We start from the raw sequence: 13,153 nt of genomic DNA, 5'->3' as shown, positions 1-13,153 counted from the left end.
TTGTCAATGTTAGCACATCCCTTCTTAGATAAAGGGCCCGAAACTGCTCACAATACTTCAAATGAGGCTTTGCCACTGCCTTATATGGCTCAACAAAACGTAGAAACATAGAAAACCTACAGCACAATACAGGCCCTTTGGCCCACAAAGTTGTGCCAAACATGTCCCTACCTTAGAAATTCCTAGGCTTACCTATAGCCCTCTATTTTACTAAGCTCCATGTACCTATTCAAAAGTCTCTTAAAAGACCCTATTGTATCCACCTCCACCACCGTTGCCGGCAGCCCATTCCACGCACTCACCACTCTGAGTAAAAAAAAAACTTACCCTTGACATCTCCTTTGTATCTACTCCCCAGCACCTTAAACTTGTGTCCTCTTGTGACAACCATTTCTGCCCTGGGAAAATGCCTCTGACTATCCACATGATCAACACCTCTCAAAATCTTATACACTTCTATCAGGTCACCTCTCAAAATCTTATACACTTCTATCAGGTCACCTCTCATCCTCCGTCACTTCAAGGAGATAAGGCTGATTTCACTCAACCTGTTCTCTTAAGGCATGCTCCCCAATCCAGGCAACATCCTTGTAAATCTTCTCTGCACCCTTTCAATGGCTTCCACATTGTTCCTGTAGTGAGATGACCAGAAGTGAGCACAGTACTCCAAGTGGGGTCTGACCAGAGTCCTACATAGCTGCAACATTACCTCTCAGCTCCTAAATTCAATTCCATGATTGTTGAAGGCCAATATACCATACGTCCTCTTAACCACAGAGTCAACCTGCGCAGCAGCTTTGAGTGTCCTTGGACTCAGATCCCAAGATCCCTCTGATCCTCCACACTGCCACTAATACTATATTCTACCATCATATTTGACCTACCAAAATGAACCACTTCACACTTATCTGGGTTGAATTCCAACTGCCACTTCTCAGTTTTGCATCCTATCATTGTCCCACTGTAACCTCTGACAGCCCTCCACACTATCCACAACACCTCCAACCTTTGTGTCATCAGAAAACTTACTAACCTATCCTTCCACTTCCTCCTCCAGGTCATTTATAAAAATCACGGAGAGTAAAGGTCCCAGAACAGATCCCTGAGGCACTCCACTGGTCACTGACCTCCATGCAGAATATGGCCCGTCTACAACCACACTTTCTCTTCTGTGGGCAAGCCAGTTCTGGATCCACAAAGCAATGTCCCCTTGGATCCCTTGCCTCCTTACTTTCTCAATAAGCCTTACATGGGGTATTTTATCAAATGCCTTGCTGAAATCCATATACACTACATGTACTACTCTTCCTTCATCAATGTGTTTAGTCACATCCTCAAAAAATTCACTCAGGCTCATAAGGCACGACCTGCCCTTGACAAAGCCATGCTGACTACTCCTAATCATGTTATACCTCTCCAAATGTTCATAAATCGTGCCTTTCAGGATCTTCTCCATCAACTTACCAATCACTGAGGTAAGACTCACTAGTCTATAATTTCCTGGGCTATCTCTACTCCCTTTCTTGAATAAAGGAACAGTACCCACAAAACTCCAATCCTCTGGAACCTCTCCCATCCCCATTGATGATGCAAAGATCATCGCCAGAGGCTCAGCAATCTTCTCCCTTGCCTCCCACAGTAACCTGGGGTACATCTCATCCAGTCCTGGCAACTTATCCAACTTGATGCTTTCCAAAAGCTTCAGCACATCCGCTTTCTTAAATCTACATGCTCAAGCTTTTCAGTCTGCTGTAAGTCATCCCTACAATCACCAAGATCCTTTTCCATGCCTCTATCAAACCTCCTCTCAATATCTACATTCCAAGGAATGAAGTCCTAATATCTACATGCTCAAGCTTTTCAGTCTGCTGCAAGTCATCTCTACAATCACCAAGATCCTTTTCCATGCTTCTATCAAACCTCCTCTCAATATCTACATTCCAAGGAATGAAGTCCTATCCTATTCAATCTTTCCTTGTAACTCAAGTCTTCCAGACCTGGCAACATCCTTGTAAATTTTCTCTTTACGCTTTCAACCTTTTCTCTGTACCCCTTTCCTGTAGCTAGTTGACCAAAATTACACACAATACTCCAAATTAGGCCTCACCAATGACAGCGATCCCAAACTATCTCATCGTAAAATCCAAAATCTGGAAAGGTCTGAAATCCAAAATACTTCTGGCCCAAGATCTCAGGTAAGGGATGCTCAACCTGTACAAGTTGCAACTGAATGATTGGTGTAAGATAGGACAGGTGACGTGGTGTTAATGTGACGGGGAATTTGGCAATAATGGCTAAATTGTCCAGGTGCTGGTTGGCTGTTTGGCATGTAGTGTTCTATGACTTTAATACTGGCAGTTCACACTTGCACTACGTAAACATCACCTCTGTCTGTCCCAGATGCCAAACACAATAATGTTTCAGCAACTTAGGAACATAGAAAGCCTACAGCACAATACAGGCCCTTTGGCCCACGAAGTTGTGCTGAACATGTCTTTACCTTGGAAATTACCTAGAGTCACCCATAGCCCTTTATTTTTCTAAGCTCCATGTACCTATCCAGGAGTCTCTTAAAAGACCCTGTCGTATCCGCCTCCACCAGCATTGCTGGCAGCCCATTCCACGCACTCACCACTCTCTGCATAAAAAACTTTCTCCTGACATCTCCTCTGTACCTGCTTCCAAGCACCTTAAAACTGTGCCCTCTCATGTTAGCCATTTCAGCCCTGGGAAAAAGCCTTTGACTATCCACACGATCAATACCTCTCATCATCTTATACACCTGTCAGGTCACCTCTCATCCTCCGTCACTCCGAGGAGAAAAGGCCGAGTTCACTCAACCTATTCTCATAAGGCATGCACCCCAATCCAGGCACATCCTTGTAAATCTCCTCTGCACTCTTTCTGTTGTTTCCACATCCTTCCTGTAGTGAGGCGACCAGAACTGAGCACAGTACACCAAGTGGGATCTGACCAGGGTCCTATACAGCTGCAACATTACCTCTTGGCCCCTAAACTGCAAGAGTTGGATGCTGTGTATTTATTACGTTGTGCGGGGTGGAAACGTAGCGGTCAGCAAGACCCTATTAACGCACCAGCGACCCCGGTGCATTCCATCAGTGTCCGCAAGGAGTTTGTGCATTCTCCCTATCGTCGCGTGGGTCTCCTCCCACCGTCCAAAGATGTACTGGTTAGTAGGTTCAGAGTCAGAACCAGAATCAGGCTTAACATTACCGGCACATGTCCTGAAATTTGTTGTTATATGGTAGCAGTACATGGCAATGGATAATAATAAAAATGTAAATCACATTAAATGTATATGTATTTATAACATTCAATTAAATAATTAGTTCAAAAAAAGATTTTAAAAAATAGTGAGGTAGTGTTCATGGGTTCAATATAGTCAGATGACAGAGGAAACGAAGTTGTTCCTGAATTGTTGAATTGATGAGTGTGTGCCTTCAGGCTTCTGTACCTCCTTGGTAGCAATGAGAAGAGGGCATGCCTTTTTTAGGCATCACTCCTGAAGATGCCCTGGGAGCTGGGGTGGCTGGTGCCCATGATGGAGCTGACTGAGTTTACAACACTCTGCAGCTTCTTTCAATCCTGTGTGGTGCCTCCCCCCCCCCCCACCCCCCAATATCAGATGCAGCCAGTTAGAATGCTCTACATAGTACATCTGTAGAAAATTGCAGGTGTCTGTGGTGACATACCAAATCTCCTTAAATTCCTAATGAAATCTAGCTGCTGTTGTGCTTTCTTTGTAGCTGCATCAATATGTTGGGTCCAGGCTAGATTCTCAGAGATTTTGACACCCAGGAAATCAAAGTGTTAACTATTCACATGGGTGGAGCTAGATGGTGCACTCTTGTTGTTCCAGAAAGGCCTGCTGTCATGGTGTATTGCTAAATAAAATATACTCTCGATTCCTTTTTCAGCTATGGAGAGGATTGGAAGGTTAAACCTGAGTGTTCCCGCATCTCCACTCACTCTTGTGACTTAACCGATGATATTAAACAGGAGGACAACTGGTACCATGCCAGGGTGATGGCATCCCAGACTGACACCAATTCATCCTGGTCTACATCAGAACGATTCAACCCTTTGAGCAAGAGTGAGTATCTTTTCCCAGCGTTATAGATTAGATTTTAAATGGATCATTTCATTTGCACACTGACACACGAAAATCGTAAGCACAAGAGATTCTGCAGGTGGGTCACAGCCCGAAATGTGACTGTTTATTAATTTCCGTAGGTGCTGTCTGACCATCCAACTCTTCAACCAAAGGGCTGAAACTCACCCCATCATTGAAATGTTCCCACAACCAATGGACTCACTTTCAAGGACTCTTCATCTCCTGTTCTTGATAATTGTTTGTTTGTTTATTTAATTTATTATTTCATTTTTCCTATTTGCACAATTTGTTGTCTTTCGCACACCAGTTCTCTGCTCTGTCGGGTATGGTCTTTTATTGATTCCGTGATTGTTATTGGATTTATTGGGTATGCCCACAAGAAAATGAATCTTGGGGTAGTATACAGCGATGTACATGTATTTTGAAAATAATTTTTTTTTCCACTTTGCATCTTACTCTTCTATCTGGTTATGTCATCTTCAATCCAATGCCTCTCCAGCCTAGCACCTCTCCAGTTCTGACACTTTTCCCACTCTCCCTTCCTCCACCTGCCCCTCCCTTCACCTGGATCTACCCCTCCCCTTCACTTCTATCCCTCCTTAATCTTTCATCTCTGGCGAAGGTTCTCAACCCCAAAACATCAACTGTCCATTTCCCTCTGCAGATGTTGCTTGATCTGCTGAGTTCCTCCGACAGCTTGTGAGTTGCTCAATGATTTACCAGCCGACTGTCACAAGGTGGGGCAAGGGTGCTGGGAGAGGACCCACACGCAGGACAAACACTTCTTAGGTTCAATAAAAGAGCGTTCATTACTCACTACACAGAAAACCGGGAAATCAAGGACAAAGAGGAACGCGGACCTTGGACCTGGACACGGGGAACGCGGACAGCCGCGGACCTTGGACCTGGACACGGGGAACGCGGACAGCCGCGGACCTTGGACCTGGACACGGGGAACGCGGACAGCCGCGGACCTTGGACCTGGACACGGGGAACGCGGACAGCCGCGGACCTTGGACCTGGACACGGGGAACGCGGACAGCCGCGGACCTTGGACCTGGACACGGGGAACGCGGACAGCCGCGGACCTTGGACCTGGACACGGGGAACGCGGACAGCCGCGGACCTTGGACCTGGACACGGGGAACGCGGACAGCCGCGGACCTTGGACCTGGACACGGGGAACGCGGACAGCCGCGGACCTTGGACCTGGACACGGGGAACGCGGACAGCCGCGGACCTTGGACCTGGACACGGGGAACGCGGACAGCCGCGGACCTTGGACCTGGACACGGGGAACGCGGACAGCCGCGGACCTTGGACCTGGACACGGGGAACGCGGACAGCCGCGGACCTTGGACCTGGACACGGGGAACGCGGACAGCCGCGGACCTTGGACCTGGACACGGGGAACGCGGACAGCCGCGGACCTTGGACCTGGACACGGGGAACGCGGACAGCCGCGGACCTTGGACCTGGACACGGGGAACGCGGACAGCCGCGGACCTTGGACCTGGACACGGGGAACGCGGACAGCCGCGGACCTTGGACCTGGACACGGGGAACGCGGACAGCCGCGGACCTTGGACCTGGACACGGGGAACGCGGACAGCCGCGGACCTTGGACCTGGACACGGGGAACGCGGACAGCCGCGGACCTTGGACCTGGACACGGGGAACGCGGACAGCCGCGGACCTTGGACCTGGACACGGGGAACGCGGACAGCCGCGGACCTTGGACCTGGACACGGGGAACGCGGACAGCCGCGGACCTTGGACCTGGACACGGGGAACGCGGACAGCCGCGGACCTTTGACTTTGAGACTGGGATCCATGGATCGCCGCAGCCGGGAACATGGAACCTGGATCGTCATGGACCCTGGACTAGGAGACTAGGACCTTGATTCGCCACAGCCAGAAACGTGGTCACCAAAACACAGGACAGGAACATTGAGCCAGGACTCCGCCTTCCACTCTGGCACCAAGCCAGGACACTTCGAGGGGTAGACACAGACAATGGGCATGAATGTCGAGTCAGGACTCCGCCTTCAACTCACCCCTGGCAGTTTGACCTTGCCCAGACCCACTCTGGCGAAGGAAGGCGAATTGCTGGCACTCCGATGCGGGCTTGATAACTCTGGCTTGCCGTAGCGAAGGCTTCCTAACACTCTCGCCCCGAACGGCTAAAGCCAGGGGCTTATAAGCTGCCGGTTCGGGTCGAGGGTAGATTACCTTGATTGCCAAGCTCAAGGGACACGTGAAACAGAATTAGAAGGGAACAAGGAGTCAATGGTCCAGATCATAATGCAACCTAACTAAATTTAAAGGGGAACCGATCCAGACCATGACACTGACTTTCTGTCCTGTCGTGTTAAATCTGCACGACTCCTCCCAAAATATAAAACTGGCTATGTTGACTCTGTTTCCTGTTCTCCTCTGGAAGCCAGCATAAGGAGGTATTCTGGAGTTGGGGTATTTATTACCCCATCTTTATTAGAAACAAAGCAATTTGCATTTGCATTTGCATTGCTCCTTTCGCATCCAACAATTTCAAAGCACTGTACATTCAGAGAAGTACTTTAAAATGCAGAGACTAATGTAACGCTGGAACTGTGCTGGTCCCTTTGTCTTCAGAAAAGCCACACAGACAGTACTGGGACAATGAGCAGCTGTTGTGTTTCAAAGTTCAAAATTCAAAATAAATTTGTTATCAGGGTACAAGCATGTCACCGCATACAACCCTGTAATTCATTTACTGCAGACGTACTCAGCAAATCTATAGAACAGTAACTATAAACAAACTGTGCAAATGCAGATATAAATAAATAGCAATAAATAACAATATTACAGCTTCCTTAAGTGAGTGTAGCTATCCCCTTTTGTTGAAGGATTTGATGGTTGACGGGTTGTAACTGTTCTTGAACCTGGTGGTGTGAGTCCTGAGGCACCTGTATGTTCTACCTAATGGCGGCAGTGAGAAGGGAGCATGGCCTGGGTGTTGAGGATCTCTGATGATAGATACTGTCCAGATGTTCCAAGGTTGTGTGAAGAGCTAAAAAGATCCGATGGAGACCTGTTGCATTGGTAGGCAAATTGGATCTAAGTCACCATTCAAACAGGAGCTGATATGCTTCAACACCAGCCTCTCAAAACACTTCATCACTGTGGATGTAAATACCACTGGGCAATAGTCATTTAGACAGGTTACCACACTCTTCTTGGGCACCAGTATATTTGAAGCCTGCTTGAAGCAGGTGGGTGCCACGTATAACCGGAGTGAGAGGTTGAAGATATCCATGAACACACCAGCAAGTTGGTCAGCACAGGTCTTCAGTAGTCAACCAGGTACTCTGGCTGGACCAGAGGCTTTCCTTGGATTCACTCTCTTGAAGGCAACCCGCACATCATCCTCAGATACTGAGACAAAGGATCATCGGGAGATGGTTCCTCCCTGTTCTGGTGGTCAAAGCGAGCAAAGAAGGCATTGAGCTCATCTGGAAGTGCAACTCTGCTGTCCACTATGTCACAATATTTAGCTTTTGAGGAGGTATGGCACAGGTGTCGAGCATCCTTTGTTGGTTCCAGTCCAGTCTGGAGTCTCCACTTTGTCAGAGAGATGGCTTTCCAGAGATCATACCTGCACCTCTTGTAGTGTTCTTCATCTCCAGACTTGAATGCCTCTGATCTGTGTTATGCCAGCAAATGGGGCTCATCAGCCATGATTGGCAGCTCAGCTAGCAGAAAGAAAACTCCGATCTCAAACCTCTGCTGCCTTGTGGCCATACCCTTTAGTGGGGAAGGCTTCGCGAGTAAACCTCGAGAAAAACTCTGGCACTGGAGACCCTAAGACGTTGGGTTCAACGCTGACTGGAAAGTCCTGCGATGCTACTGGTGCAAAACAGTATCAGTCTCTGCCGTTCCTTTGGGTTAATCAGCTGTGTGGAGAGGTGTTAATCAGCTACGTGGGCAACAGCTTGCTCTCCATATCGTACTGCCCAGGATCGCGCATCTAGACAGCTAGGATGCAATGTCCATGGTCAACCCTGACCGACTAGTGTGTTTTGTGAAGGCACAGTGGCACACTGGTTAGTGTAACACTTTACAGTGCCAGCGATCATGGGTTAAGTCCCCCCATTGTCTGTAAGGAGTTTGTACGTTCTGCCCGTGGCCATGTGGGTTTCCTCCCGGTGCTCCAGTTTTCTCCCACTTTCCAAAGACGTAAGGGTCAGACTGCTTCGTCGAGCACCTCTGCCCCATCCGCCACAAGCGGAACTTCCCGGTGGCCAAACATTTTAATTCTGATTCCCGTTCCCACTCCAATGTGTCAGTCCATGGCCTCCTCTTGTGCCAGGAAGAGGCCACCCTCAGAGTGGAGGAGGAACACCTCACATTCCATCTGGGTAGCCCCCAATATTGATTTCTCAATAAAAAAATCCCTCTCCACTCTCCCTTCTTTCCCTATTTCCCACTCTCCTCTCCTATCAGATTCCTTCCTCTCTAGCCCTTGACCTTTCCCATCCACCTGGTTTCACCTATCACCTTCCAGCTATCCTCCCTCTTCCCACCTTTCTCTGGCATATTCCCCCTTCCTTTCCAGTCCCGAAGAAGGGTCTTGGACCGAAATGCTGACTGTTTGATCATTTCCATAGACGCTGCCTGATTTGCTCCAGCATTCTGTGTGTGTTGGTACAGGTCGGTGAGTTGCAGGCATGCTGTTTTGGTGCCAGAAGCGCAGTGGCGCTTGAGGGCTGCATCCAGCACTGCACTGGGCATTGACATCAATGCAATGTACACCTGACATCTTACAGCAATGTCATGAGGGATTGAATCGAGCTGTACTGATCTTCAGGGGAGTCCTGTGGAATCCTTTGCTGTGCATCCTTTATGATAGAGCAGCATGTCAGGCAGACCTTGGTCATTTTTATCCACCCTGAAACTTCTCTGGTTAACCAAAACTAGTTGTGTGTTAGTTGTCGGTGACTAACAGAGGTAGTGGGTAAGATTAAACATTAAAGACAAAGATACGCTGTATTTGTCACAGGTACGTCGAGAGGTCGAAGCATGCAATGAAGTGTGTTGTTTCCGTCCTCTGCTCTCAGGCCCGGCGGGGCCCAGGCCCGAGAGTGTAACCAAGTGCCAGCGCATGGGTTCAAGAATGAGGAACTACAACATGATGCTGCCGCCCCCATGCTTCACTATTGGGATGATGTTCTTTGGCTTGCAAGCCTCACCCTTTTTCTTCCAAACATAACAATGGTCATTAAGGCCAAACAGATCAATTTTTGTTTCATCAGACCAGAGGACATTTCTCCAAGAAGTAAGATCTTTGTCCCCATGTGCACTTGCAAACTGTAGTCTGGCTTTTTTATGGCGGTTTTGGAGCAGTGGCTTCTTCCTTGCTGAGCAGCCTTTCAGGTTATGTCGATATAGGACTTGTTTTACTGTGGGTATATATACTTGTCTACCTGTTTCCTCCAGCATCTTCACAAGGTTCTTTGCTGGTGTTCTGGGATTGGTTTGCACTTTTGTGCCAAAGTACATTAATCTCCAGGTGACAGAATGCGTTTCCTTCCTGAGCGGTATGACGGCTGCATGGTCCCATGGTCTTTATACTTGCGTTCCATTGTTTGTACAGATGAACATGGTACCTTCAGGCATTTGGAAATTGCTTTCAAGGATGAACCAGACTTTTGGAGGTCCACAATTTTTTTTCTGAGGTCTTGGCTAATTTCTTTTGATTTTGTTTGTGAACTTCTGACCCACTGGAATTGTGATATAGTCAATTAAAAGTGAAATAATCTGCCTGTAAACAGTTGTTGGAAAAATTACTCATGTCATGCACAAAGTAGATGTCCTCAATGTCTTGCCAAAACTATAGTTTGCTAATATGAAATCTGTGGAGTGGTTAAACAATGAGTTTTAACGACTTCAACCTAAGTGTGTGTAGACTTCTGACTTCAGCTGTATAAAGAAAGAAGAACAGAGAACTCTGGGAAAAAAAAAGAATGAGGAACGATCCAAGGTTGGGACAATTTAGGTGCCGGGCCAGATCACGGCTTTGAGGCCAGAAGGGAAGGATGGGGTGGTTCAGCTAACAGTGGTGCAACTAACAGGCTCCTGGATCAGCTGCGGTGATGACTGGCTTCGTGGCTGTGGACTCATTTTCGTAAACTTCAAGTGTTTGTTTCCTTTTATTGTTGGCACAGATTGTTTTTTTCCTGCACACTGGGTGTTTCATGGTCCTTTTTTTAATGGGTTCTCCTGGGTTTCCTTGTTTTGCGGCTGCCTGTAGGGAGACTGATCTCAAGGTTGTATATAGTATACATACTTAGACAATAAATGTACTGTGAACTTTGAACTTTGACCAACACAGTTCAATGGTGCGCTGAGGGCAGCCCGCAAGGATCGCTGTGCATCTGACTCTAGTGTACGATGCCTTTGGAACGTGGGAAGAAATTGGAGCCTTGTTAAAGAAATTTGAACGTACGGCCCCAGTGAAATCACTGTGCCTAGGGTCTTTCCATTACTGCAGCCAGTTTTAAACATTCTCCACCTCTGTGTCTCTTCCAGCTATAATCGGAGCCCCAGCAGTGAAGTACACAGCCAGCACTCGATCCTTCAATGTCTGGGCAGAACCACCAACCATCCCACCAGCTGGGGAAATTCCGCGCTCTATTCAAGAAATTTTCCACGAGGTTGAGTACAACTTGAAGGTTGTCCATTCAGCAACAAATCAAACGGTAAGCAACACTGTCACTTCTGTGAGGTTTAAACATGGCTTTCGGTAAAATTAAATGGTTGAACGATTACACATTCTGATTTTAGTTTCATTATACAGAGTCATAGAACAGTACAACCCAGAAGCAGGCCCTTAGCCTACACCAAAACCTTTTAATCTGTCTGCACCGGGACCACAGCCATCCATACCCTTATCATGCACGTGCCTGTCCTAACTTCTCTTAAACATTAAAACTAAGCTCACACCCACCAGCTGCACTGGCAGCTCGTTCCACACTCTCACCACCCTCTGAGTGAAGAAGTTTCCCCTCACGTTCCGCTTAAACTTCTCACCTTTCACCCTTAACCCATGACCTCTAGTTGTAGTCCCACCCAACCTCAGTGGATTTGCACCCCTCATAATTGTGTATCCCTCTATCAAATCTCCTTTCAATCTTCTACGCTCTAAGGAATAAAGTCCTAACCTAATCAGTCTTTCCCTATAACTCAGGTCCTCCAGACCCGGCAACATCCTTGTAAATTTTCTCTGTACTCTTTCAATCTTGTTTACACCTTTCCCGTAGGTAGGTGACCAAAACTGCACTCAATACTTAGGCCTCAGCAATGTCTTATACAACTTCAACATAACATCTTGTACTCAGTGCATTGATATATTGTGTGTGCTATATTCCCATTATACATCTTGTATTTTCATTGTCTGTGTTGCATTTTTATATTCAGAAATTATATGTTGTAATTTTATTTTGATTGTATTTATTATACAAGTTGAGACTTTATAAAGCACTGGTGAGGCCTCACTTGGAGTATTGTGGGCCGTTTTGGGCCCTTTATCCAAGAACGGGTGTGCTGACATTGGAGAGGGTTCAAAGGAGGCTCATGAAAATGATTCCGGGATTGAAAGGCTTTTCATATGAGAACCATTTGATGGCTCCATGTCTGTACTCAATGGAATTTAGAAGAATGAGGGGAGTTCTCACTGAAACCTATCAAAAGTTGAAAGGCCTCGATAGATTGGATGTGGAGAGGATGTTTCCGATGGAGGGGGAGTCTAGGACCAGAGGACGCAGCCTTGGTATAGAAGGGCATTTTTTCAGAATGAGATTTACAGGAAGATGTTGTTTCCTGTCTAGTATTGTTGCCTGCCGCACCTCCAACATCAGTCAGGGATGTCTCACTTCCTTAGCCCTGGTACATCTCCTGGTGGTGGAGCAGTGACAGAGACATCTCCCTGCCACCCCTTGCAGCTTCCAATACGGTTAGTTAGTCCCCCAATTTCTGTCCTTCCTCCTCAGCCACAGCAAAAAGCTGCTCTCTTCTGCCTCTTCAGCCAGTTCTCTGATGGCCATCCTGAACCTTGCTCCAGTCACTGCCATATCACAAAGTAACCTTGTTGTTGACGCACTGACGAAGCCCAGGCAGGCATCCTACCTCCACATGGGAGATGCTGGTTGTCCTTCCTTACACTCAGCTGCCGGCCTGAGTACTTCAGCCTCTTCCATTCATGGGCAGCCTCCACTCCTTCCTCCCATGGGATAGTTAACTCAACGAGGAGGACTGCCTTGGTGGCTTTGGACCACAGAACAATGTCTGCGGTGGGAAGATGTGGTGGTGACTTCTCTGGGGAACTAGCTGTCTGCCGAGATCTGCCCTCATGTTCCACTCTTTGCATGTGGAGAGGAGTCCTGAAGGAGATCTCTGGCGAATACAACCAGCACTCTCAGCAGCTTTAACAAGTGGGATGAGTTGTTGTCCTGCTGGGAAAAGGTTGCTTCTCGCATCCTGCCTGCAAGTCTCTAGGACAGAGTGGAGGAGCATTTCCTTTAGGCAGAGAGTGGTGAATCTGTGGAATTCATTGCCACAGGCAGCTGTGGGGGCCGGGTCATTGGGTATATTTAAGGCGGAGGTTGATAGATTCTTGATCAGTCAGGACATGAAGGGATATGGAGAGAAGGCAGGAGACTGGGGCTGAGAGGGAAATGGATCAGCCATGATGAAATAGTGGAGCAGATTGAACTGGCCAAAGTAGCCTAATTCTGCTCCTATATCTTATGGTCTGGCTTCCTCCCCCTTCCTTTCCTGTCCCGATGAAGGGTGTTGGTCTGAATTGTCAACTCTTTATTCCTCTCCAAGATGCTGCCGGGCCTGCTGAGCTCCCTCAGCATTTTGTGGGTGTTGCTCCGATTTTCCAGCATCGGCAGAATCTCTTGTGTTTATATTTCCATGATATTTTTATAATACGTATTTTATTTAAATGCATAATATTGAGGGATTACACATTAT

General features: G+C 47.5%; 1 protein-coding gene and 1 long non-coding RNA gene across 4 annotated transcripts in view; one reads left to right on the top strand and one right to left on the bottom strand.

Moving 5' to 3' along the window:
• LOC132380408 (uncharacterized) overlaps window positions 1-6,589 on the bottom strand; it is a 33,980-nt gene extending 27,391 nt beyond the window's left edge. Inside the window, exon 1 of the long non-coding RNA XR_009507752.1 lies at window positions 6,193-6,589. This is a non-coding gene — a long non-coding RNA (uncharacterized LOC132380408). The remainder of the gene's footprint in view (window positions 1-6,192) is intronic.
• LOC132380405 (uncharacterized) overlaps window positions 1-13,153 on the top strand; it is a 31,727-nt gene that overhangs the window by 8,561 nt on the left and 10,013 nt on the right. For 2 of the 3 annotated variants that reach the window (XM_059949164.1, XM_059949161.1), the window contains 2 exons: window positions 3,939-4,114; window positions 10,706-10,875. In XM_059949164.1, the coding sequence (XP_059805147.1) occupies window positions 3,939-4,114; window positions 10,706-10,875 (346 nt within the window). Of the gene's footprint in view, window positions 1-1,057; window positions 2,196-3,938; window positions 4,115-10,705; window positions 10,876-13,153 lie in introns of all 3 variants that reach the window. The other variant, XM_059949163.1, reaches the window with a different exon arrangement.

The sequence above is a fragment of the Hypanus sabinus genome, chromosome 24, assembly GCF_030144855.1.
Source record: "Hypanus sabinus isolate sHypSab1 chromosome 24, sHypSab1.hap1, whole genome shotgun sequence".
Classification (NCBI taxonomy): Eukaryota; Metazoa; Chordata; class Chondrichthyes; order Myliobatiformes; family Dasyatidae; genus Hypanus; species Hypanus sabinus.
Note: the sequence above shows the minus strand (reverse complement) of the source record. Positions and strands in the feature narration are given on the sequence as shown.